At 36.4% G+C, this 24,992-nt stretch overlaps 3 protein-coding genes and 1 long non-coding RNA gene across 5 annotated transcripts; 2 read left to right on the top strand and 2 right to left on the bottom strand.

Moving 5' to 3' along the window:
- The first annotated feature begins 1,224 nt into the window (after window positions 1-1,224).
- LOC110909562 (polcalcin Nic t 1) lies at window positions 1,225-1,579 on the top strand. The gene has a single exon (XM_022154449.2). The coding sequence runs from the start codon at window positions 1,328-1,330 to the stop codon at window positions 1,577-1,579; it is 252 nt and encodes an 83-aa protein (XP_022010141.1). The 5' UTR covers window positions 1,225-1,327.
- A 625-nt stretch (window positions 1,580-2,204) lies between these two features.
- LOC110911272 (probable serine/threonine-protein kinase PBL7) lies at window positions 2,205-5,425 on the bottom strand. The gene is made up of 6 exons (XM_022155875.2): window positions 4,807-5,425; window positions 4,003-4,260; window positions 3,747-3,919; window positions 3,581-3,660; window positions 3,347-3,494; window positions 2,205-2,721 (listed from the first exon to the last, which is right to left on the bottom strand). Exons 1-6 carry the CDS (start codon window positions 5,348-5,350, stop codon window positions 2,368-2,370), a joined length of 1,557 nt encoding a protein of 518 aa, XP_022011567.1. The 5' UTR covers window positions 5,351-5,425; the 3' UTR covers window positions 2,205-2,367.
- A 104-nt stretch (window positions 5,426-5,529) lies between these two features.
- On the top strand, window positions 5,530-10,399 carry LOC110911270. The gene is made up of 4 exons (XM_022155874.2): window positions 5,530-6,479; window positions 7,503-8,559; window positions 8,642-9,082; window positions 9,165-10,399. Exons 1-4 carry the CDS (start codon window positions 5,853-5,855, stop codon window positions 10,328-10,330), a joined length of 3,291 nt encoding a protein of 1,096 aa, XP_022011566.2. The 5' UTR covers window positions 5,530-5,852; the 3' UTR covers window positions 10,331-10,399.
- A 7,848-nt stretch (window positions 10,400-18,247) lies between these two features.
- Window positions 18,248-19,667, bottom strand: LOC110909563. Of its 2 annotated transcripts, XR_004880276.1 has the most exons (4): window positions 19,109-19,667; window positions 18,976-19,021; window positions 18,611-18,866; window positions 18,248-18,495 (listed from the first exon to the last, which is right to left on the bottom strand). It is a non-coding gene; the product is annotated as an uncharacterized LOC110909563 (long non-coding RNA). The 2 variants fall into 2 exon arrangements; XR_002575454.2 differs by lacking the exon at window positions 18,976-19,021.
- Window positions 19,668-24,992: the final 5,325 nt, after the last annotated feature.

Below are 24,992 nucleotides of genomic sequence, written 5' to 3'. Positions count from 1 at the left end.
ACAACGAGGCAGAGCTTCGCTTTTTAAGGGTATAATACCCGAGTATTATAATTGCTTAGAGAATTTGAGAGAGAATTCAGATTTTGAACGATTGTAAACTGAGGCTTGAAGCCCCTTATATAGACTGGTCGAGGGGTCTCTCGCGCCCCGCGAGAGTTACAGGGCTGGCCTTCGCGGCCCGCGAGGTAGACTGGCTAGGCAGTACCGCGAGGACTTAGTATATTTGTTTTTATTTGATTTTTATAAATATAAATGTATTCTAGGCATGTTTCTCGCATACGGGGTATGTTAGGAACGTTTTAGGGTTAAGTTAAGGGGTTTTAGGACGGTTGTTATACCTCCCTCCCCTCCCCCCTCCCCCCTCAAAAAAAATAACAATAATAATAAATTAATTAATATATGTGTGTGGAGAGTGTTGATTAATAGAGACTCACAATGAGAGTTAATTTAGATGATAAATGTATTAAGGTTTCTGATATATTATGCCACTTTATAATGATTTTTGGGAGACTATAAACCATGTTTTTGTCGATTGTGCGGTGGCTACTTGTACTTGGTGCCTTATAGCGGGGTGGCTAGGTCTTCCTATGCCGGTGTATAGAAATCAAGAAAATATGATGACATAGTTGGAAGCTTTAAAAGTCCAAGAAAAAGAAGAAAGACTTGATTGAGGCAATTATATTTGTTACTTGGTGGGTTGTTTGGAGGTTAACAAACGACTTGGTCTTCACAAAGAGGCGCCTAAACAACCATAGCTTTTCGACGATATTACTCATTTTTCATTCCTTTGGTTTAGTAGTAGGAACCGGAAAAATAATATATCTAGGGTCGGATGGTTGAAAAAAAAAAACCGTTTTTACATGTAATCTTTTTCATGTCTTAGTGTCTTGTTAGGAGTGTTTTCTTAATAATACGTCAACGTTCAAATAAAACATGGAACTTTGTTGTCAGTAATGTAGCACTAAAATGAGATGATGAATATAATTATCTCATTCACATAACGTGATTTAAGGATGGATGAACCCATCTCTTTAGAAACTATAATTTAGAAAATATTTTTAGCCCCGTAATTATCTCCTATTAGTATCTATCATAAATTCATACACCTTAGAAACAAAAGGCAAACAGTATTTATCAGAAATTCATACACCTTAGAAACAAAAGGCAAACCGTGTTCATAGGGCATCCATATTTCCCTTTCATCTACAACCAATTTAAAAACATCCTCTTATCAACAATTCCAATCCAGAACACAACTATTGCAAAATAACTTATAAAGCATAAAATCGCATTCTACATTATTGATTAGTACCATTAGGAAACCATTATGGCGGAGGACGAAGACAAGGCTGAGCGCGACCGGATCTTTGGTGCGTTTGATACCAATAAAGATGGCCAAATTTCTTCAGCCGAGCTGGGAGATTCTTTGAAGAAGCTCGGCTCTGTGTCAGCTGAAGAGGTCCAAACTATGATGGAAGAACTCGACACCGATGGAGATGGGTTCATTTCTTATGAAGAGTTTACTGATTTTTACAATGCCAATAGGGGCTTAATGAAGGACGTTGGCAAGATATTCTAAGTATTATAGGTTCTGCATGATCCTAAGTGATTGTTTGGGTAATCCCTCTCATAATTGATAATTTTCTGGGATTTCTTATGTGTTGTTTGTATTATTATTATTAGTAGTTTATAATGCAAGGTATTTGATAAAAGAAAATAATATTAAAAACTTCAATATATATTCAGCTAAAAATATAAATTTACTGTTTGATGTTAAACCGGACCATGAATACCCCTAGTGTTGCTTAGCATGCTCAATCATTTACTGTTTGTGAGCAGTGAGCTGGATCGAGCACCTATCAGAAAATCAACTTTTGTATACAACAGAAAGTCGGGTATGTGTATAAAAATTGTCAACACCCAAATACACTAGCCAAAACTTAATTTACTCGACAACACATAATTCAAACAAACATTTTTCTTCACAAGATACTAAAGGAAAATATCATGCCAATAAGGCTGTCAAACAAAGGCATGGCCAAAATGATCTCAATTCCTAAGTTACAGACCTCGTACTAGAATCACACCACATGTCCAATGCAAGCTGTATTTTACGATTTTCATTTGTTGACAGGGTATTAATGAGTCCCATGAACTTATATCGGTATTGGGTTCTCAGTTAACCAAAAAAAAAACTCAATTCGTAAACATGTAAATAAGTAATTTCTTTCACCATGATTCAGCTACAAAATGTATATACGAAACACTCGATCAGTCTTTTATATCTTGACTTTCTGTACTCTTGGTTATATTCAAACAAATTTGCGCCTTCAAGTAGGATGTTTTCTTCAACGATTTTAACTAACATCAACGACAATACAAAATATCCTGATTATCTTCAAACTCTGAAACACCAAGCATTGCCAAAGCTAAATGAGACTTCATTTCATTCTTTGTTTGATGAATATGAGGGTAACCATCGGTAACATAGTTGTTAGAAGATAAAGAAGTCCGAGGTGTTTTCGTTAATTTCTCGTTTGCTTCAACTCCTTTAAGAATAGAAATTATTGCATCAATATTTGGTCTTTTTGATTCGTCGTTGTTTATACTGGCTTCTGCAGCATGTATCATCCTGGCAATTTGATCTAAGTTTCTTTGAGTGAACTTGATGCGTGGATCCAATAGTTTCTCTATTGATCCTTGTCGTAATAACGGCTTTGCCTGCAAAATTTGAGCAGGTTTATCAGTTAGTAAACCTGTATTTCTCAACAGAAAAGAATAAGAAAATGTTGAAAACATTCTTGAAATGTTTTTGTGGTACATGGATATACATTTTCAAAGTGATTACTATGATTCTAGGGTCGGCTGGTGGGTTGAATTGTTCGACTCGAACATTATCCATCCATATTTATTTGTGTCAAAAACATTAACCAAAACCAGGACACACTTAAAATTGGGTAACCTGAACACAACCCGTTTATCTCATTTATCTAGCGTGTCAAACTAGTTGACAGAAAGTAATCGAGTTGTAAATGTGTTATCCTTATCCAGGTTGGTCGGTTGCAAAAAAAATGGGTTAAACGGGTTGGCGGGTCGACCAGTTTAATGGAACAGGTTAAACAAGTCAACCCGAACACAACTTATTTAATTAAACATGTCAAGTCAAACATGGCCTGTTTATCAAACACGATAGATATGAAAAACCCCAAAACCTAAATATTTTTGTATCGTGTTCGTGTCCTATTTCAGGTCATTTTAGAAGTCGCCACCCCTAACTACGACTTTAAGAACTATACCAAGATCCAATAATCAGATAATAAGCTATATAAAGATACACATGACTCACCCACACAACCAAGTTCTCTTCTCCTGGTCCTCTTCTTGATTCAATCGGCTTACGTCCAGTTAACAATTCCAAAAGAACCACCCCAAATGCATAAACATCGGTTTTATCAGATACTTTCCCGTGTTGGAAATATTCAGGAGCTAAATACCTGGTCAAAGAAACCATCTTCCTCTATCACACAATTTAAAACCAACCAAAACTATATATGTCCACAAAATCTTGATCAAAACTCACCCGAATGTCCCTTTCACAGTTTTGCACAAAAAAGGAACGGAGGAAGCGGACGTCCACGTCGCTAATCCAAAATCACACAACTGCAATACCAAACAAACTATAATTCATTATATTTCAACAGCACCTTCAAATCATAGTAGATATGATAAATTAAACATCTTTTCACCTTAGGCGATTTTCTTGAAGAAAGAAGGATGTTTGAAGGCTTAATATCTCTATGAACCACACATCTTTCACTCCCATTATGCAAATACCTCACAGCCTCAGCAACACCAATGGCAACCTTATACCTTACTGACCATGGAAGTTTTGATCTACCATTTTTACGATTCTTCGTTTCTACAAAATGGGTATTTTCTAAATTTATTAACGATTTAAATTCAAGAATCAATATCAAGATAGGAAGGAGAACAAAATAGTACCATGAAGATAGTGTTCTAAGCTTCCACCTGAAACATACTTGTAAATTAAGAACAAACCTCCTTCTGGATCAATACAAAAGCCCACAAGGGGACAGATGAAAGGATTGTGAAGAGAACTTGCTATCATTAATTCTCTACAAAATGCCTTTGGAGCCTCTTTATCTTCTTTGTCCAGTTTCTTGATTGCCACAGCAGTTTTTAAGATTCCCACTCTTCCCTTAAACACATAGCTCAATGCTCCTCTCCCCAAAATCCTTCCTACCCAGTTTAAACAAATTCAAATTAGATCTAAAGGTGTGAATCTCTGAGACCACATGAAAACAAGACACGAACCTAATACAAAGCCACAGGTTTAGGTTTAGTATAAACGAGTTTGGGTCGTTTTACAGTCAAACCCACGTTAGCTAAATTGGTCGGGTGCGTGTCAACCCAACCGGCATGTGGGTTGACCTTTGTAATCCATTTGCTTTTTTTCTTATTTACTTTTTTAAAGTGATTTTCTTAAAAAAATTTATTATTTGGGTATTTATATGTGAAAACAAAAAAAACTTAAATGTTTAATGTATTAATATGTAAAAAATAAATTCTTTTTTCAAGTTATACGGGTATTGTTCGTGTTAACCAGCGAAAACTCCCGTCGTGTTCAGGTTCAGGTTCGTGTGTGTCACACGATTTTCGGGATAGACCTACCAACCCATGAATACGACCCTCCCTAAAATTCAGATCCACTCCTAAAGAAATATGAAGCTAAAATTCAAGTAATTCACATCTTTAATAAGTCACGAAGATTGGGAAATCAAATACCTTTAGATAAATTGCGAGTGGCAGAAAGAATTTCGCCATAGCTAAATCTAACAAGATTATGTGCTACAGGTGAAATACTCCTCTCTAATGACTCAATCCTCCCCCATTTAAGTTCTTGAGACTTTGATTCAATCAACCCATTATCCAAATTCACCATCAAAACTGTTCCAGATGAAGAACCAACACTCATAGTATCAACTTCCACTTGTGAACATAAACTGAACCTAAAAGATGAGTGAACCGAATGTGGCTCAGAAACACACCCTCCAGACTCTGCAAGAAGCCATGCCTTGTTATGCTCCAAACTGTTCACCATTTTCTTCTTCATCTCATCTTTCTTATTCTTGATTGTTGGAAGAAAGCATGACAACCCGAAATCCCAAAGCATTTTGTGAAGAAAGTTCTTGAACTTGTGACCACCTTTATCATTGTACAGATAGATTTTGTCATCATCATCATCATCATCAGAATTTGCAGTAAATGCGGATAAAGATGAAGTATCTGGAACTGGATGTTGTGTGGAACTGATTCGAGGAAACCCCATTTGAATCAAATCTCAAATGATAGCAGGTAATGATGGCAAGTTATTGATGAAGGCTCTCACTATCTGCACACCAAGCCAGGCTATCTGCACATTTAGGGTTTAGATACGCTGCGTATTGGTCAATACGCAGCGTATAGGGTTACCTGAATACGCTGCGTATTGGTCAATACGCAGCGTATATAAGTGGTAGGTACACGACCAGACAGTCAAACCTAGTACCATGTCAAATCAGTCTTAAATAGGGTGCGTATTGATCAATACGCAGCGTATTGACAGACTGATTTGACCTGATACGATGTTGTCCAGGGCACGTGAATAAAGTAATACGGTGAGTAGGGATCAATACGCTGCGTATTGACATGCCAGATGAAAGTCTATTTATCCCTCCATTCATGTCTGTTACCCATCATCCGACATATACTTTGCTTTCCTTTTCATATACTTTGCTTTCCTTCATCTTCTTCTTAAGTAAATTGTTTGTTTTTTGTTCAACCTTGTTAAAATGTCATCATTTTGGAAGGATAATTATTTCGGTAATCGCTATTCTAACGACACATGGGGATCAAATGCTGCCAATGAGGAGGAGGAGGTTGTGTCTGGAGTCCCTGTTGATCAAGAAACACAGTTGCCAGACTTGAACAAGACTCCCACTCCACCTGTTGATGAACCAAATTACCCGGTGCATCAAGTGTGTTCAGATTACGGATACGGGTATGAATCTCCGTACGTGCAACAAAGTGGATACGGTGCTGAGAATGCACCTGTTGATGAACCAAATTATCCGGTGCATCAAGTGTGTCCAGATTACGGATACGGGTATGAATCTCCGTACGTGCAACAAAGTGGATACGGTGCTGAGAATGCACCTGTTGATGAACCATATTACCCGTCGCAGCCATCGTATCCGGGTTATGGGGTATACGGGGACGAAGGTGGATACGGAAGTTACAGTGGATACGGTGGTGATGGTGGATACGGGGGTGAAGGTGGTTACAGTGGATATGGGGGCTACAGTGTATACGACAGTGTATACGATAGATATAGGGATGAAGTTGGATATGGTTATGAGTCCCGTAACACATCACTTTATGAACCATCTACCCCGAGCAATCCATTTCAAGTAAATGAGGTATCATTATTATTATAGTTAAAAATGATATAATTATAATAATTATTATTATTGTTAAAATACTTTAATTATAAATATAATTATAAATATTATTATTATTATTATTATTATTATTATTGTTGTTGTTGTTGTTGTTGTTAAAAATATTATAATTAATTAACAAAATAATTATAAGATTTAGTAAATAAACAAGTTAAGAAAGTTAAGTTAATAAACAATTTATTTTTCTTCTCTAAATAAATAAATTAATAAAAAATATTTTAAATAAATTAGTATTGTAAATAAATAAAAGAATCATGAAATTGATTTTTAGTTAAAATGGTTAGTTTAAACCTAACTTAGTTAGTTAAATCATAGTTAAAATGGTTAGTTTAAACCTAACTTAGTTAGTTAAATCATAGTTATATCCTAACTAGGTTAGCATTTAATACAAGGGACCACTAACTGAGTTAGAGAACTCAGTTAGTCCAGTTAAGTGCCAAAAACAAAAAAAAGTCCCTGAAGTTTCAAATTTTACGAAAATAGTCCCTGAAGTTTCCAAAAATTGACAAAACAGTCCCTGAACTTTCGAAAATTGATAAAAATGGTCCCTGAACTTTCGAAAATGGACAAAAATGGTCCCTAAACTTTCAAAAATTGGCAAAAATGGTCCCTGAACTTTCGAAAATTGCAAAAATGGTCCCTGAACTTTCGAAAATTGACAAAAATGGTCCCTGAAGTTTCTAAAATTGAAAAAAATGGTCCCTAAAGTTTCTGAAATTGACAAAAATGGTCCCTAAAGTTTCTAAAATTGAAAAAAATGGTCCCTAAAGTTTCTAAAATTGAAAAAATGGTCCCTAAAGTTTCTAAAATTGAAAAAAATGGTCCCTAAAGTTTCTAAAATTGAAAAAAATGGTCCCTAAAGTTTCGAAAATTGACAAAAATTAGTACCTGAAGTATGAGTTTCGATTATATTATTATTATTATTATTATTATTATTATTATTATTATTATTATTATTATTATTAACGTAACCTTTTTTAGCGTTTCATGTCTCTAACTGATTTGAAGAATTGGGTACAAGAAACGGGAAAGGATAATGGTTACGTAATTGTTACCCGCCGATCAAAAAATATTGGCGGTACTACTGGGATGGTATGGCTTGTGTGCGACCGTAGTGGTGAACACCGTAGTAAAGCAACAGTTAGGAAAGCTGGTAGCAAAAAAATCGGCTGCCCGTTTTCATTACTCGCCATCCGGGACGTGACGAACGACACGTGGGAGTTAAAAGTGGACTGTGCGAACCATAACCACGAACCTACGACGAGTCTGTTGGGCCACGCTTTTGTGCGAAGATTCACTAAAGCCGAATACAAGCTAGTGGAGCAGCTAACTGCTCAAAACATGGAGCCACGTATCATATTTCAAACCCTAAGAAAGCAGTTCCCCGACAGCCTGCACGTTCAGAAAGACGTGCAAAATGCGGTACAAAAAATTAGAGCGACAATAATGGACGGAAAGAATCCTATTCAGGCACTGGAAAGCCTGCTGCATGACCGCCGATTCATTTACGACACCCGACAAGATCCCAAAACAGATGTCGTAACAGAGATTTTCTTTGTTCATCCTTATTCAATCACTATGTGGCGTGCATTCCCGCACGTGATGTTGATCGACGCGACCTACAAAACAAACCTCTACAACATGCCATTTGTCCAGGTTGTGGGTATGACGTCGACTGGGAAGTCTTTTTGTATCGCACATGCCGTTATTTGTAAGGAACGAAGGGGTAACTACGTGTGGGTGCTTGAGCGGATCAAGTCAATATTGCATGAATGTATGATGCCGCGTGTGATAGTCACGGATAGGGAGCTTGCCCTGATAAACGCGTGTTCTAAAGTATTCCCGAACGCAAAAAGGCTTCTATGCCACTTTCACATCCAACAAAATATAGCTAGAAAGTGCAAGGAAGGGTTCGATAAAGAAGATTGGGGGAAATTTATGTCGTACTGGCGGACATTGTGCGAATCTTCATCAGAGCCCATGTACAAGTACAACTTGGAGAAAATGTATAACCGACTCGTGGTTGCCAACCGAGAAAGTAAGTGTTCCTTCAACAAACGACTCACCCAATCTATTATATTTCACACACGCTTTTACATTTCATTATTTTATTTTTACAGGTGTCTATGATTACGTCTACGAAAACTGGCTCAAAGACTATAAAGAAATGTTCGTTTATGCGTGGACCGATAAGTGTCGCAACTTTGGTCAGCGCACCACCAACAGAGTTGAGAGCCAGCACGCAAATTTAAAAAGATACATTACGCGCGGGAGTTCATTGGAGCGAATAGCAAGATGCATCATTGATATAGTTGAAACTCAGTATGATGAAATACAAAAAAGTTTCACTGAGAGCATCGAAAAAACGATGAACCACCATAGACACCGAATGTTGGACAACCTACGTGGAAAGGTTTCCCATGAAGCACTTGATTTGCTGGAAAAAGAGCTACTGAGGAAGATGGATGTGTTGCGGAAACTTAACGCATCATGTGGTTGCCATATGTGGCTTAGCAAAGGATTGCCGTGTGCTTGTAGACTGGAAAACTACAACCGTACAGGTAAAAAATATTAAAACAACAAACCTTTTGTTATTTTGTACGATTTAGCTGTTTCTCACACCGTATTAACTTAACTGTGCAGGGCGTATAATACAACTCGACGAGATAGATGTATTCTGGCGCAAGCTTGACTTGCTCCCTTGTAAACTGGTAGACGAGGAGGTCGATATTGTAGCAGAGCTCAATAATGTGCGGCAACATTTAGAGGCGCAGTCCCCCGTTCAACAAAAGAGTATGCTTTCAAAGATAAAAGCGGTTTTCACCCCAAAATCGTCAACCAAGAAACCACCGATCGTCCAGCAAAACACTCGCGGTCGGCCTACATCAAAGAAAGTACAAGAAAGGCTAGATGAAGCTGCGAGGTTAGACCAAGCTGCGAGATACAGCTCCTATGGCGATGACAGCAACGTAATTACCGCTTCCCCCAAGCATAAGTACGATTTACCCCGACACAGCTCATACGTACCGTCAGAGGGCTCTCGTCGAACTGGTTCGTTTGTGAAGTCTGAAAAACCTAAAATGCAACCAAACAGTTCAACAAGTTCTAAAAAGAAGGAGACGAGGGATGATAAGGTTTTTCCATTAATAAAAGGGGACGAGCACTTGTTATGCATTAAGAGGTTTAAGAATCAAATTCCATCAGAGTTTCGCTCTTACATATCGCGTATACAAGATGTGACCCCAGACGGTCATTGTGGGTACAGGTCTGTGGCTGTTGGGTTAGGTTTTACGGAACACGCATGGCCCAATATTCGTAGAGATTTACTACTGGAGATTGACCATAACAAACCGCGTTGGAAGCATGTATTCGAAACATATAACGAAGGAGACTTTAAACGAATACGTAAGAGCATCGAATGGCATTCAGTGAAAGGGTGCGATGGAAGTCACTGGATGGAAATGCCCCACGTAGGGCTTCTCATAGCGCAAAGGTATAATATTGTCCTCCACGTGCTAAGCATTGAATGGAGCTCTACCATCTTCCCATTAACGGATGCCCCACTAGATCCACGACCTCAAGCGATAACGCTTGTACATGTTCACGGGGGACACTTCATACATGCTAAGTTGGAAGGAGACTACCCCATGCCTTTAGTGAACCCGATGTGGTCGGCACATCGATCAATAGCTGCGAAACGGTGGGAAGAAATGTATACACCGCAGTTAGAGCACTACTACGAGTTAATGCATCCTAAATCAGACCGAGACAAAGACAGAGAACCGAGTTTAAATGTTATCGAAGATTAAGCGGAAACTTGTAATTTTGTAAATTGTAGAAATTTTTTAATTTATAAAGTTTTTATCATTTTTAATTCATTTATAATTTATAATTTATAATTTATAATTTATAATTTATAATTTATAATTTTTATAAACATTTTTGTAAATCCTGGAAACACCAGGGACCATTTTTGTAAATCCTGGAAACACCAGGGACCATTTTTGTAAATTCATCAAACCTCAGGGACCAATTTTGTAAACACATCAAACCTCAGGGACCATTTTTTTAAACATAAACTTAAATTGTTTTTTTTTTAACGACGTCGGGCCTTACGGGCAACGACGGACTTAGTTTCGACGCTCGTTAGGCCCGTACGCGCCTTACGGACGACGTCGACTAAATAATATTTTTTTTATTATTTAGTCGACGTCGTCCGTAAGGCGCGTACGGGCCTAACGAGCGTCGAAACTAAGCCCGTCGTTAAAATTTTAACGACGGGTTTAGTTACGACGCTCGTTAGGCCCGTACGCGCCTTACGGACGACGTCGACTAAATAATATTTTTTTTATTATTTAGTCGACGTCGTCCGTAAGGCGCGTACGGGCCTAACGGGCAACGACGGACTTAGTTTCGACGCTCGTTAGGCCCGTACGCGCCTTACGGACGACGTCGACTAAATAATATTTTTTTTATTATTTAGTCGACGTCGTCCGTAAGGCGCGTACGGGCCTAACGAGCGTCGAAACTAAGCCCGTCGTTAAAATTTTAACGACGGGTTTAGTTTCGACGCTCGTTAGGCCCGTACGCGCCTTACGGACGACGTCGACTAAATAATATTTTTTTTATTATTTAGTCGACGTCGTCCGTAAGGCGCGTACGGGCCTAACGAGCGTCGAAACTAAACCCGTCGTTAAAATTTTAACGACGGGCTTAGTTTCGACGCTCGTTAGGCCCGTACGCGCCTTACGGACGACGTCGACTAAATAATATTTTTTTTATTATTTAGTCGACGTCCTCCGTAAGGCGCGTACGGGCCTAACGGGCAACGACGGACTTAGTTTCGACGCTCGTTAGGCCCGTACGCGCCTTACGGACGACGTCGACTAAATAATATTTTTTTTTATTATTTAGTCGACGTCGTCCGTAAGGCGCGTACGGGCCTAACGAGCGTCGAAACTAAGTCCGTCGTTGCCCGTAAGGCCCGACGTCGTTAAAAAAAAAACAATTTAAGTTTATGTTTAAAAAAATGGTCCCTGAGGTTTGATGTGTTTACAAAATTGGTCCCTGAGGTTTGATGAATTTACAAAAATGGTCCCTGGTGTTTCCAGGATTTACAAAAATGGTCCCTTGTGTTTCAGAAATTGACCAGGGACCATTTTTGTAAATCCTGGAAACACCAGGGACCATTTTTGTAAAGTCATCAAATCTCAGGGACCGATTTTGTAAACACATCAAACCTCAGGGACCATTTTTGTAAATTTATCAGCCGTAAGGCGCGTACGGGCCTAACGGGCAACGACGGACTTAGTTTCGACGCTCGTTAGGCCCGTACGCGCCTTACGGACGACGTCGACTAAATAATATTTTTTTTATTATTTAGTCGACGTCGTCCGTAAGGCGCGTACGGGCCTAACGAGCGTCGAAACTAAGCCCGTCGTTAAAATTTTAACGACGGGTTTAGTTTCGACGCTCGTTAGGCCCGTACGCGCCTTACGGACGACGTCGACTAAATAATATTTTTTTTATTATTTAGTCGACGTCGTCCGTAAGGCGCGTACGGGCCTAACGGGCAACGACGGACTTAGTTTCGACGCTCGTTAGGCCCGTACGCGCCTTACGGACGACGTCGACTAAATAATATTTTTTTTATTATTTAGTCGACGTCGTCCGTAAGGCGCGTACGGGCCTAACGAGCGTCGAAACTAAGCCCGTCGTTAAAATTTTAACGACGGGTTTAGTTTCGACGCTCGTTAGGCCCGTACGCGCCTTACGGACGACGTCGACTAAATAATATTTTTTTTATTATTTAGTCGACGTCGTCCGTAAGGCGCGTACGGGCCTAACGGGCAACGACGGACTTAGTTTCGACGCTCGTTAGGCCCGTACGCGCCTTACGGACGACGTCGACTAAATAATATTTTTTTTATTATTTAGTCGACGTCGTCCGTAAGGCGCGTACGGGCCTAACGATTGTATCTGGAATACAACAAGTTCTGTGTGAATTTAAAGTTCAGAAGGCTTTATACGCTACGTATTGGTCAATACGCAGCGTATACAAGGTGTCAGTATACGCTGCGTATAGGCCAATACGCAGCCTATTAGCAGTTACTGAATATATGAATTAAGTTCCATGTTCTAACAGCTCCGGAACGGAGGATAAACTGGTTAAGGCTTTACGGTTCTAAATGATAGGTCACGAGTTCGATTCTTGATAAGGGCCGGTTCTTTAAAGAAGACCCCCTTTTATACTGATTTTATATATATTTACATTTTGGTCCCTGGTGTTTCATTTTTTATAAAAATGGTCCCTGAAGTTTCATGAATAGACAAAAATGGTCCCTGTTGTTTCATAATTTAGATAAATGGTCCCTGATGATTCCAGGATTTACAATAATGGTCCCTTATGTTTCTGAAATTGACACAAAATGTTTCCAGGTATGAAGTGTCAAATTTTACCAAGTTTATATACGCTGCGTATTGACCAATACGCAGCGTATAGAAACCTGGCAAACATTTGACACTTCAAACCTACCAAAATGACCCCAAATGTGCATCAGTTTTCTATACGCTGCGTATTGGTCAATACGCAGCGTATAGGGCCCTTGTTTTCTGTGCAATGATTGGTAATCAGGCACTGAGATCTATGGTTTATCTACGCTGCGTATTGGTCAATACGCAGCGTCTAGGGTTAACCTTATAGGCTGCGTATTGACCAATACGCAGCGTAGATAAACCCTAACTTTTGCTAGGGTTTGGTGTGCCAATAGGCACTTTAGTGTGCCAATAGGCACACTCTTGATGAAACACAACACAGAAATCAAGAAACTAAAAAGGGGGGAAAGTACGGTAAAGTTGTCAACTTCTTTGCTTGGAAGTGGAGGTGAGAATCTATATTTTATGGAATTAAAATTAGTGGGTATGTAATATATTAAATTAAATAAATTAGTTGGAAGGGATGGATGGATGATGGACATGGGTGGGGCTATTTTTTTCTTATGGATTCATAGATATAAGTGTCGGTTATTGAATAAGGTGTCATGTCTTATCGCTTTAATTGGGCGTCTTATGGCTCTAATCCTCTTAAGACTTTACGGTGTGGAGCGATGCCGACACACCATCCCAAGTCATGGTGTGGCGGTGAAGTGGAGGGTTTGAAGAATTCCACTGGCGTGGAAGGAGGAAGGTGGGTGGCGTTGTCACTCTTGATTGGTCGGTGTTTAATTTTTATTTTTTTAAAACGCCACTTTAAAGTCCCTTTCACCCAGACTTATTTTATACACGCTCTATAACAGACGTAGCTGCCACATGACGCTTCATATCCCTTCTTCATGCCCCTCCATATCATACAGTCTAACAATTAGATCGGTTCAAAAAAAAAAAACTTATTACATTCAATAAATTTATTGTAGCATGCTATTCATATAAACTCGTTACCGTCCCATTTAGTCGGCGTGGAGGAATATGCTCTAGTTGATCATCTGGGAAAGTTTATAATTAGGGGCCAATTATATTAAGGGCGTGGGGATGTATTAGATCATCACTACTTCATTATTGAATAATATAATCACACAATTATGGCACACCCAACTACTACTATTCTGCGAATGCATGGCCAAGGGTACACGGGGTCCATTTGCTAGAAATCGGCCAGTTTGAAAGGTGATCGGATTTGGAGATTTAGGCTATTAATTAATTAATTAATAATGCTTTTCTTACTATAAGTTAATTTAATGACATTAATTAATCAACTTTATAATAGATTGAGGTTTCAAATAAGAGAAGACGGAGTGCAAGTAATTATTGGCTTTTTTTTTTTTTGGAAAGTTAAATTTCATTCAAACACGAACGCCACAAAAGGCCCTCAAAACAGGGACCGGTGGGCCAAACGAAATTACATCAAGTTTAAAGGATAATTACACCAATCATTCCAATCGATACCTCTCAATCTAGATCTATGCCGAATCCAAAAGAACGACACGGCCTTAATAGTTTGCATAACTTCAATAGCTCTCCGGGACTTTCCATTAAAAACTCTAGAATTCCGCTCGTTCCAAATAACCCACATTGTTGTAAATATGATGCCTCTTAGAATGTATTTCTCCTGTTTCGTCTTCGTTTGAGTCTCCGCCAACGTCAAAAGATCTTTCACATCAAAAACAAAAATAGGGCTTAATTTACACCAAGACCCGATCCGAGCCCATAGTTCCAAGGAGAATAAGCATCCTGTAAACAAATGGGTCGTCGTCTCCAGATCCGTATTACACAGAACATACGAAACATCTTCTATCTCGACTCCGCGCTTAATTAGCTCTACTCTAGTTGGAAGACGGTCAAGATCGGCTCGCCAAACCATAATTTTACATTTCAACGGCGTCCAACCTTTCCACTTCATGTTCGAAACGATAGGGACGGTCGCTTTACTGGATATCAATTTCTTAGCCATGTGAACCGAAAAACATCCATTTTTGTCACCCATCCAAGTCCACCGATCAATCCCATTGTGCCATTGATAGTCATGTATGTCGGACAAGAGCTTGGCTTATTTAAATAAATAATATTGCATTGTTTATTAATTGAATTTTTAAAATGTATACAGTACACCCAATATCATTATTTCTTTATTAAGGGGTGATCAGTTTTGGAAATTTAGGCTATTAATTAACTAAATTAATAATGCTTTTCTTACTATAAGTTAATTTAATGACATTAATTAATCAACTTTATAATAGATTGAGGTTTCAAATAAGAGAAGACGCAGTGCAAGTAATTATTGGGTTATTTAAATATAATAATCATGTGCATTATTTATTAATTGAACTTTTAAAATAGATATCAGTACACCCAATATCATTATTTCTTTATTAAATAGTAATATTAAAATAATAATTGGAAATGTAGCTTGGTGACCAGTCATAGCAATCACCTTTGTAACGCTTAACTACCATCTTGATAGCTCCTTTTGGCTCCGTCTTGTCTGCATCGATTGGACCTCAGTAACATATAGGCTCACAATACTCAGCCGGCTAGGAATATTTGCTTAGCTTGGCATGGCTAGGCTTGACATCCAAAGTTAGAAATTTCAGTTTTGAATATTGTGTCATGTTGGTTTCAAGATTCAAATAAAATTAAACACATGCCATAAAAGCAGGAGATATTGTGGATTAAAAATTGGGAGCAAAAAATGGGATGATGGAATGATGCTTCCTTTACATTTTTATCTTCCCAATGACAAATGCATTCTAGAAGTGTAATTTTGTATTCCTTTCCGCTATACATATAGGAGTTTTTTTCATACTAATTTTGGGGATAAACTATTTATCATTTTTATGTTGAATAAAAACTATTTACTAAAACAATGTTTTTACTACTTTTTAGTATTTTTTTCATTTTCTTATTTATTTATTAGATTAAAAAATAAAAAAGGCACAATACAGATCTAATCTACTTCGATCATGAGACAAAAACATGTATTTCATCTCCATGATTGAGTGAAACAATATTTTATTAAAGCCAATTAAATAGTTTGTATGTCTGTGACATCGCTATTTACCATCGATTTCAGTTCATGTTTTCAACTTTGAATATGTTTGCCAATTCATCTTTGGATTCTTTTTCAACTATAACTAGTATTAATCCCCTCGCGTTGCGGTGGAGGCGTAAAACTGTGACAAATAGCACCAAGGTCACAACATCGTCAACGACCACCAACTGAAGTTGCGATGTATTAATGCGGAGAAATTAGACCGAAACATAAAACATAGAAAATAATAACTAAGGTGATTTAGGACCCGTGCATCACGATGAACCTATCAAATGGGAAAAAATAGACGACCATAAAATGTTGAACCACACATGCACGTTGCGTACTGTTAACTCGCAAAATTTAGAACGAATCGTAAAACAAATCGTAAAAACGTTGAGCCACACATGAACGTTGCGTTGTGTTAAATCGCAAAATTTAGAACAATACGTAAAACGGAATTTTTGCGAAATATGAAGAGTATAAGGGTACCAAAGTTGAAAGTAAAAAAGTTATAAGGTTAAATTGACAAAGATAGAAAGCTTTGGGGTTAAAAGTAAAAAACCAAAATAGTTTTAGATTAAAATTGTAATTATATCAAACTTTTTTGAAAACCTTTCTAAGCAAAAAGTATAACTACTCTATGCATCAAAATATTGTTAATTTATAATGGGTAAACTAGTTTAATACCCGTCCGATGGACGGGTGTTTCAATATCATAACGACATAAGTCTTTTTAAACACGTGTGTATCCAAATAAAAGATATGACTAATGAACGAATGTAACAAATCAATTTATTAGCTTTTTTTTTTTTTTTTTACTTTCATGGGTTAATGTTCTGTTCATAAATGTTATAAGTATAAAAATAAGTACTTTTTTATTATAAACTCTAACTGGTCGGGTAAACTATAAAATGAATACGGAGCAAGTTGCCAACAACATTATCAAAAAAAAGGAACATCCAAGTCTAACTGTTATAATGAAATTCAAACTTAACCAAAATGGTCACCAAAAAACGTATGAACTAACTGAAATTAGCACACTTACAAATTTACACAAGGTTATTCTTCCTTCGAAAGGAAGAGTTCTCCTTTGCAAGAGTTCTTTTTTTTTTACCCATATTGTATTTCAAAAAAACATCTCATATCTTCTTCTATAGCTGGCATCCACAATCACAAACATGCATGGTAAACGGCCAGGTCAGAAAAAAGTTTGGGTCAAAATTTGAATTCGGTTGAGGTATAACATAGGCTTGTTGTTCGGCCCGACGGACCTACCAATTTGCCAATTCTGATTTAAAAACATCTATTCCCAGTAACTTAAGTACAAAGGGTACTAAAACTAAAGGCAAATAAAGAGATACATTCATGTCTTCTAAACAAATCAATAGTAAGAAACCTCTTCATTTACTCCATCTTTAGCCTTTTTTGACCTCTTAGTGCAACCTGTCTTAGTAGAAGCATTCATATCTTCTAAACAAATCAATAGTAAGAAGCAAATATATATGACAGTTGGAAGCCAATGACTTTTCCAGAACATGGAATGAGGAAACTAAGTACCAACATAAGAGTCATTTAATAGATTAAGTAACCTTTCTTTGGCGCAATGCAGCTTCCTTCTCGAAACACATTAGAATTTGGAAATTCAAAAATTATGCCATGAAATACATTTTCAAAAAAGGTAATAGTGAACGAAATTCGAACAGACTCTTGATATATAATAAGCATTTTGGTAGTAGAAAAGTTCATCTGTTTACAGTTTTGCTTCCAAAGATTCGCCAAGAGAAGGGACCTAAATGACAATTTTCTAAATGAGTACTTATGAAAGACAATACTGGGAGGAAAATACAACTACAAGAAATAGAATTTTGCCGATTTTAAAAGCACCCGCACCCTAACAAACATATTAAATATTCTATAAGAAATAGAACGTTATCGATATCAAAAGCACTCGCACAACATATTAAGTATGCTACATAAGAAACAATATTTCACGGATTTTAAAAGTTTAACCTTGTTAAAGTTAAATGTAAAAACTAACTCTAATAGCTGCCTCGTCTTCAATGGTATTTCCGACTGCTCGTAAGAAATCTCTAATAGCATTCCTTATACATTCAATCATGTGGTAAACTGGTCTTTCAATATTTAGTGTGTTTATAAGATGTAATTATGATAAAAAAAAAAAATAAGATGTACCAGTGAAGAAAACCAAAGATATTATACTATCTTTAATTAAAATCGTACAAAAATTGGATGCTTCACATTCTCTACAAATGCATACTTTTCTTACTCAAGAACATGCTCATAGACTAATCCTATCCAACCAAGGGAGTCAAGGGTTAGGTCATCCAGAGCTCACAGCTTCACCACCAAATGCCAAAACAAACGTTCCATATTTCTCCTTTTTGCCCTTCGAAAAGAAATTATCTCAAAAATTACCAAACTGCCTTTCTGAATAATATCAACAAAGTTGTCTTCAGTACCATTATACACATGCAGACCATGAGATCTACTTAGAACCAAAACTTTAAATGTAAACCACTTTTGCTAAGAATTAAAAAAATACCTAGTTTTTCAAAGTATCATTAGAACACCTCTCTGCAGATTGCTTCTCTCTGTTCCCCATTTGAGCATTAAAACTCGGCATTTGTTTCACCGGAAAATATCAACAGACTAACTAATTAGAAGTAAAAAAAGGAGATTAATATAGTTTCCGAATCATGACGCGGGGCTTTGGATATTACGGATATGAATCGAGTCTCCAAATCATGGGGTAAGAAAGCGGCTCTTGGAAGTATAAGGCGGCGCCAGGATACACAAACCTGCAAATTAATTTGCTAAATATGATTCAATCCAAACTTTAGTATATAATGCTATAAATGAGAATGATGAACACTAACAAAACCAAAGAACTGGTAACTTGATGATTACCTTCAACACAGAATTGAAGATGAAGAACTTGTAACTTGATGATGACCTCCATCAGTTGACAAAACGTCACAAATTCAAACTCTAAAAATTCCTATGTCAAATTAATTAATGAAACAAATAAACAAATACTTACTTGTAACTTTACACGATTAATGAATATATGGTTCTTGAAGTAAAGCAATGAAGTTTCTGGGAAGCCAGAGGGGATGAAGTATTTGATGGTGTAACAGAAGTTTAAACAATGACCCAATTGTGACCGAGAGAAAAAATTAAGGCTTTGGAAGGAATTAGATTAATAGATTGTGAGAAAAAGAATTTGGATATGGCTGGAGGGGATCAGAGGTGGAAAGAAAGCACGAATGCTTATTGATCTCCTGGTTCCTCAAGACCCGATATGAATGTATAGTTTTAAAAAGAAAACAGGGGATACGACCTTTATTTCTCTCCTCTGAAGAATGCTTGGTGACATACAAAGGGCTGGAAATAGGAATTTTGTTTCCAGCCTCTACATTATATAACAATTACTCAACTGAATTGAGAACAGTTCCAGGTTTGTAGGAGGATTGAGTTGTAGTGGTGGTGATCATGGACAGAAAAAAGTGGAGTAACCACCAACTAAAGAAACCGACTGAAACCGCTTTGAACCGCCATCATAGCGGTTAATTTTGTGAGTTTAAGTGGCTGAGATTTAATCTCAGCCAAATCCAATGGTGTAGATTGATTTAAGAGTTAGTTAGACTTAATGGGTTACATAGATATATATAATATTTTCATCCAAATCCATTAACCGTGCATATGGAGTTTTGACTTTAGTTTAAACAATTTTGTTTGTTTGTGATTTCACCACAAAGTTATTTTTTTATATTCTAACAGAAGGCTTTTAGTTTTCACTACTAGAATGTCTTTATTTTTACATTGTTTAACATTTTTATTTTTGTTTGTATTTAACATTTTTAAATTCTAGATTATCTTTGTTGTTCTTTGTATTTCATTTCTTTAAATTTGACATTTTTAATGTTCGTTTGTATTTTATTTTCAGTTGAGAACTTGAGATGATTCATATTTCTATGGTTGACATCAGTTGATCGAGAATAAATTAAATATAATGCTTTACTAAGACAATGAGATAAAGATAAAAAGCTGTCACTTGATCGAAAAAAAAAAATGAAACATATTGAGTTTGTTAGAAAACAAAATAAAGATACAGGAGGGAATGTGCCTTCTTTATCGTTTTTAATCTAATAAATAAATAAATGAAAAAAATACTAAAAATTGATGAAAACACTATTTTAGTAAATACTTTTAAAAAATATCAAAATGGTAAATAGTTTTTTTCGCAACACCGCTATGGAAAAAAAAAAAAAAACTCAAATATATAGGATACAAATATGATTATTTTTAATGTCATGTTAAACATAGTATGTTTATTTTATATTAGTCAACTTAATCAATCTTAACTCATAGTATTAATACTTTCATGCAAATTGTTATTTCTTGTATTTTAAATTAACCATGTTGTTAATTGCTTTAATTAGAATTAAAGGGTTTTTAGGTTTCCATGTCAACGATTAGAGCAACTTCAAGAAAGCTTCTAAGATAGTCGGTGTGAGAGTAGACAAGTCTTTGGAGGATATCCCTCCATCTCAGTGTTATGTCAACATCTAAGGAGGATGCCGCTTCAAGTATGAACCAATAGAAATGAAGGATAGGCCAAAGGAAATGGAGGATATGCATACACCACTTATTTATTTATTTTTTTTAATTTGGGCAAATTAAATAAGCAATATATATAAAACTAAAATTAATTTAAACTCTAAAATAAATATTAATTCCTACATTACATTAAAAAAACTTAAACTTAAAAAAATTAAAAAAAACTACTAGTCTTCATCCGGCATGTTGTCATTGGGTTCGTTTTGTGCATTGTTCCAAATGTATTCCACCAAGTCCGCTTATAGGTTTTGATGTGTGTACTCGTTACGTAGAGATAATCTGTTTAAATCTTGATGATCTAACTGGAACAGAATTCCCGTTAGGCGAGTTATCGTCGTACTCACAAATCGCTCTACCTTCGTCTTCGATGATCATATTATGCAGCAAGATACAAGCATACCTAACGTGTCGCAATCTCTGTGGTGTAAAAGAACATGCTGGATGTTAAATGATATGCCATTTTTTTGTAAAACCCCAAAACACCATTCAATGTCTTTTCTCGCCCCCTCTTGAAACTTGGCAAATTTCTTTCTTTTATCATCTGTCGAGTGCGGAATAGATTTAACGATTGTAGAGTACGTTGGGTATATTCCATCCACAAGATAGTAATCGCGCCTGTATTCCACCCCCGAAATCGTAAAACTGGTGTCTGGACCAGTTCCTGCTATTACATCGTCAAATATCTCTGATTGGTAGATGATGTTAAGGTCGTTAAGTGAACCAGGCAGACCAAAAAAAACATGCCAAATCTAGAGATCCTGTGACGCAGCAGCCTCTAGTATTATAGTTGGATGACCACGATCGCCCTGAGTATATTGATCTTGCCACGCAGTAGAACAGTACTGTCACGGCCAGTGCATGCAATCAATGCTTTCGAGCATTCCTGGAAAACCATGTCTTTCTTCATGCGCTTGATATAATTTTTGGACATCATTTGCATTGGTTTCCACAAATATTTCTTGCTATATAACTTCACGATCCATTCGCAAAACTTGTGCAAATATTCAGGTGAATTTCTTTCAGGAGTTCTTAAATACTCATCCAACAAATCGGGTGTTATCCCGTATGCCAGTTGGCAATGGCCGTTGTACATATTTGTAAAGTGGTGAATCCCCACGTCGATTAGAAGAGTGAAAAATGGATCAGAATGCGCCAAGTCGTCTGCTATACGTAAGAACAGTCGACGACTCATTCAGAAATGACGTTTAAACATTGCGTCCGTGTACACAGGTTCGTCAGCAAAATAATCGGCCACTAAACTATCATGGCCACCTAAATTTTAACACCGAAAAATAAAATAAATTAAATACATTATTAACATTAAAAAATTAAATATATTATTTTCAACGAAAAATAAAGATAACCTTCTCGGTCTCGGTTTAGCGGCTGCCCTAGTTTGCAGTTGTGACAACATTTCTTCCTCTTCCTCCATGATCATCTGTGTTGCCTGCATAACGAAGTTCGCAAAAAATAAATCGCCCTCACCCGAAGATGACGAACACCACGATGAAGAAGAATAAGAAGAAGACATACTTAAAACTTTATAAAAATATGGTAGTGTATAAAAAGGTAAGAGATTGAAAAGATTTGGGTTGAAAGTGAGAGAATAAAGGGTATATATTTATAAAGTGGGAAAAAATAGCAGTTGTAACAGCTATTTTTTTTGTCTTCATCCGGCCCGTCCTCAACGTCTTGGCCAAGACGGTCTCAACGACCACGCTCCAAAGGTAATGGTGTTTAGGGACGACAACGTCCCAGGCTAGGCTTGATGCCCCCACACTGAGCACCCTACAGAACATCTATAAAGAATTCACCTGCCAAATCAGCAACACGTTTATAAATCTTTAATTCATTTCTACATCATTGCCACTTTTTACATTTGATTTTATAAACAAAAAGTTTATTAACATATAACTGATAAAAGTTTATTAAAAAGCTTCAAAGAAAAAGTTTTAAAATTTTTAAATTATACTGAAAGTTAAAAAAAAAAAAAAAACTAAACATAACTCGATTGTTATATAATTCTAACATAACCTATTATAAATTAATATATTTGCCAATGAGCTAGTGGTGGAGTGGTTAGGGAGAGACCTTGTGTCCCAAGTGACCCAAGTTCAATTCCTACCCCTAGCATTTAGTTTCTACGACACCTGGTGATGATGGGAGACTAGGCGAGTAGGCGGCGATCGCTAGTTCGATCCTTGAACCGAGCGGGTTTTACCTCACCGCACTGTCGTGCCTTCGGGCGAGTGTTCACGGGCTTCAGCCCTAGGTGAGGGTTTTCCCCGGTTCGGAAGGCGAGTGTATCCCGATGTGGTGAATTTCGCCAGTAGCCCATTTGGAGGATTTGTTGGCCGTTCAAAAAAAATAATAAGGTAAAATATCTATAAGTTTTGCATGTCTTATACAGATTTACATATAAATCTAAGTTTTGTAAATTTAACATAAATTTTACTAATAAACTAAAAAATGAGAATATGAAAACAAAATGAATAAAATAATAAAACAAGACAAATTGAGCCAAAGTTTTGACATACAGAATTATAATAAGGAGACTGATTTAACATCACAAGTAAAGAAAATATAAGTATGTTTACCGGTTCACATATGCATGCCAATGAAAAATTGAAAAGTATTAGAGGAGAGATATTTAAGAGACTAAATGAAAGTCTAGACAGGGAGAAAGAACACCAACAAATTTATACATTTACACTTTCATTTTTTAGGAGTTAACTAATTTAGTTAATTACATAAATAGTACTTATGGTTTATCCCAAATAACACCTTTAAGTACTAACTTAATTTTTAACAAGTTTAGTTTATATGGTTTTAATTTTATAACACATTTCAGTATTAAGACTAACTGTCATTAATTTTTCTGTTAAATCAGTGTAAAATAACTAAAATACTCTTATATAATTTTTTGTTAGTACTCAAAGGTGTTACCTTCAATAAACCACAAAAACTGTCTGTGTAATTAACTCTGTAAATATAAAACCCTTTATGTTTGTAAAAAATAATATTATAAAATATGCTATGTAATTATTTTTTTATGTAACTAATTTAAAAAATATTATGATAAATATAAAACTCATCCTTAGTATCTTTAATATAATATATATATATATATAACACACCTTTTTTATCTTTTACTATATTTGGACATACAAATTTTTATTATAATTCTTCTTGAGGTTAGTTAATATTATATTACATAAATATTGTGTTATGTGTGACAATCCAAACTTTCAAGGTTAGCATTACCTAAATCCATGATCTTTAACTCGTGTCGTTATGTTTCATGTGCTATAATACGTCATAAGTGTGAGTGTACGTGTGTTAGACTTGTCAAACTTAATTGAGAATACATGATTTATTAAATTCGAACGATGAAAGTTTATGTGATATTATTATAGGAGTTATTACTCAACCGCACACCTTTCATCTCGTACACTACCCATTGAGTCGCACACTTCTTATTTGTGTGAGTGCATAATGTCTATCACTTCCGTCAATTACGAATCGTAGCAGAAAACTGATCAAAACAAGGTTTTGTATTGTTAAATATAGGAGAATGGCAAAATTGTAAATAAGGAGACAATCCTTATGCCTTGCCTATAAATAGGAGGCTTATGTTAAGAATTTAGAACTTTTGTACTTTTGAGGAGCTTTAGAGTTCTAGAGAGAGAAAGTGCTACAAGGTGATTCATGGTGCGTGTACTTTGTCAAATACTCAATCTAATCATCATATTAGTACGTTCTTGTGTTGATCCACACACGTACATGGATTCCGCACGTGATACGTGTTCTTCGCAATCGTCGGGAGTTCGAATTTGATCCGGAAACGCATCCACAAGTGGTATCAGAGCGGGAGATTGATTGCATGGATTAGAGATACAAGAATTCAAGTTATTTCATCAGATTCGGAGCTAAAAATTTGTCGAATCCGTCACTTTTCTCTTCTACTCCATTTTTTCATTTTTTGGACTGAAATTCTCAGATCTACGGAGATTTAACGGTTGGAATTAGCTGAATTCTGGAGATGATGCGCGAAATATAGTGTTAAATGATCCTACAAAGTTTCAAGTGTTAATTCAAAAGTTTGCTTGGTCAATTTGATGAAAAGGTGCTGAAAAAAACGAGGTTTTTCGAGCTGAACAAGGTCCATTCGTGAATTTTGAGAGCCCATCCGAACCAAAAAAAAATGGACCATTCATTTGGATGTGAAAATAATAGCCCATTCGTTGATGTTGAAAGTCTATTCGTTGATTTTGTAGTCCCCATTCGGAAATTTGAATACCCAT

This window comes from Helianthus annuus, chromosome 15 (genome assembly GCF_002127325.2).
Source record: "Helianthus annuus cultivar XRQ/B chromosome 15, HanXRQr2.0-SUNRISE, whole genome shotgun sequence".
Taxonomy (NCBI): Eukaryota; Viridiplantae; Streptophyta; class Magnoliopsida; order Asterales; family Asteraceae; genus Helianthus; species Helianthus annuus.
The sequence above is the reverse complement of the archived record's forward strand: the minus strand, read 5'-3'. Positions and strand labels throughout refer to the sequence as shown.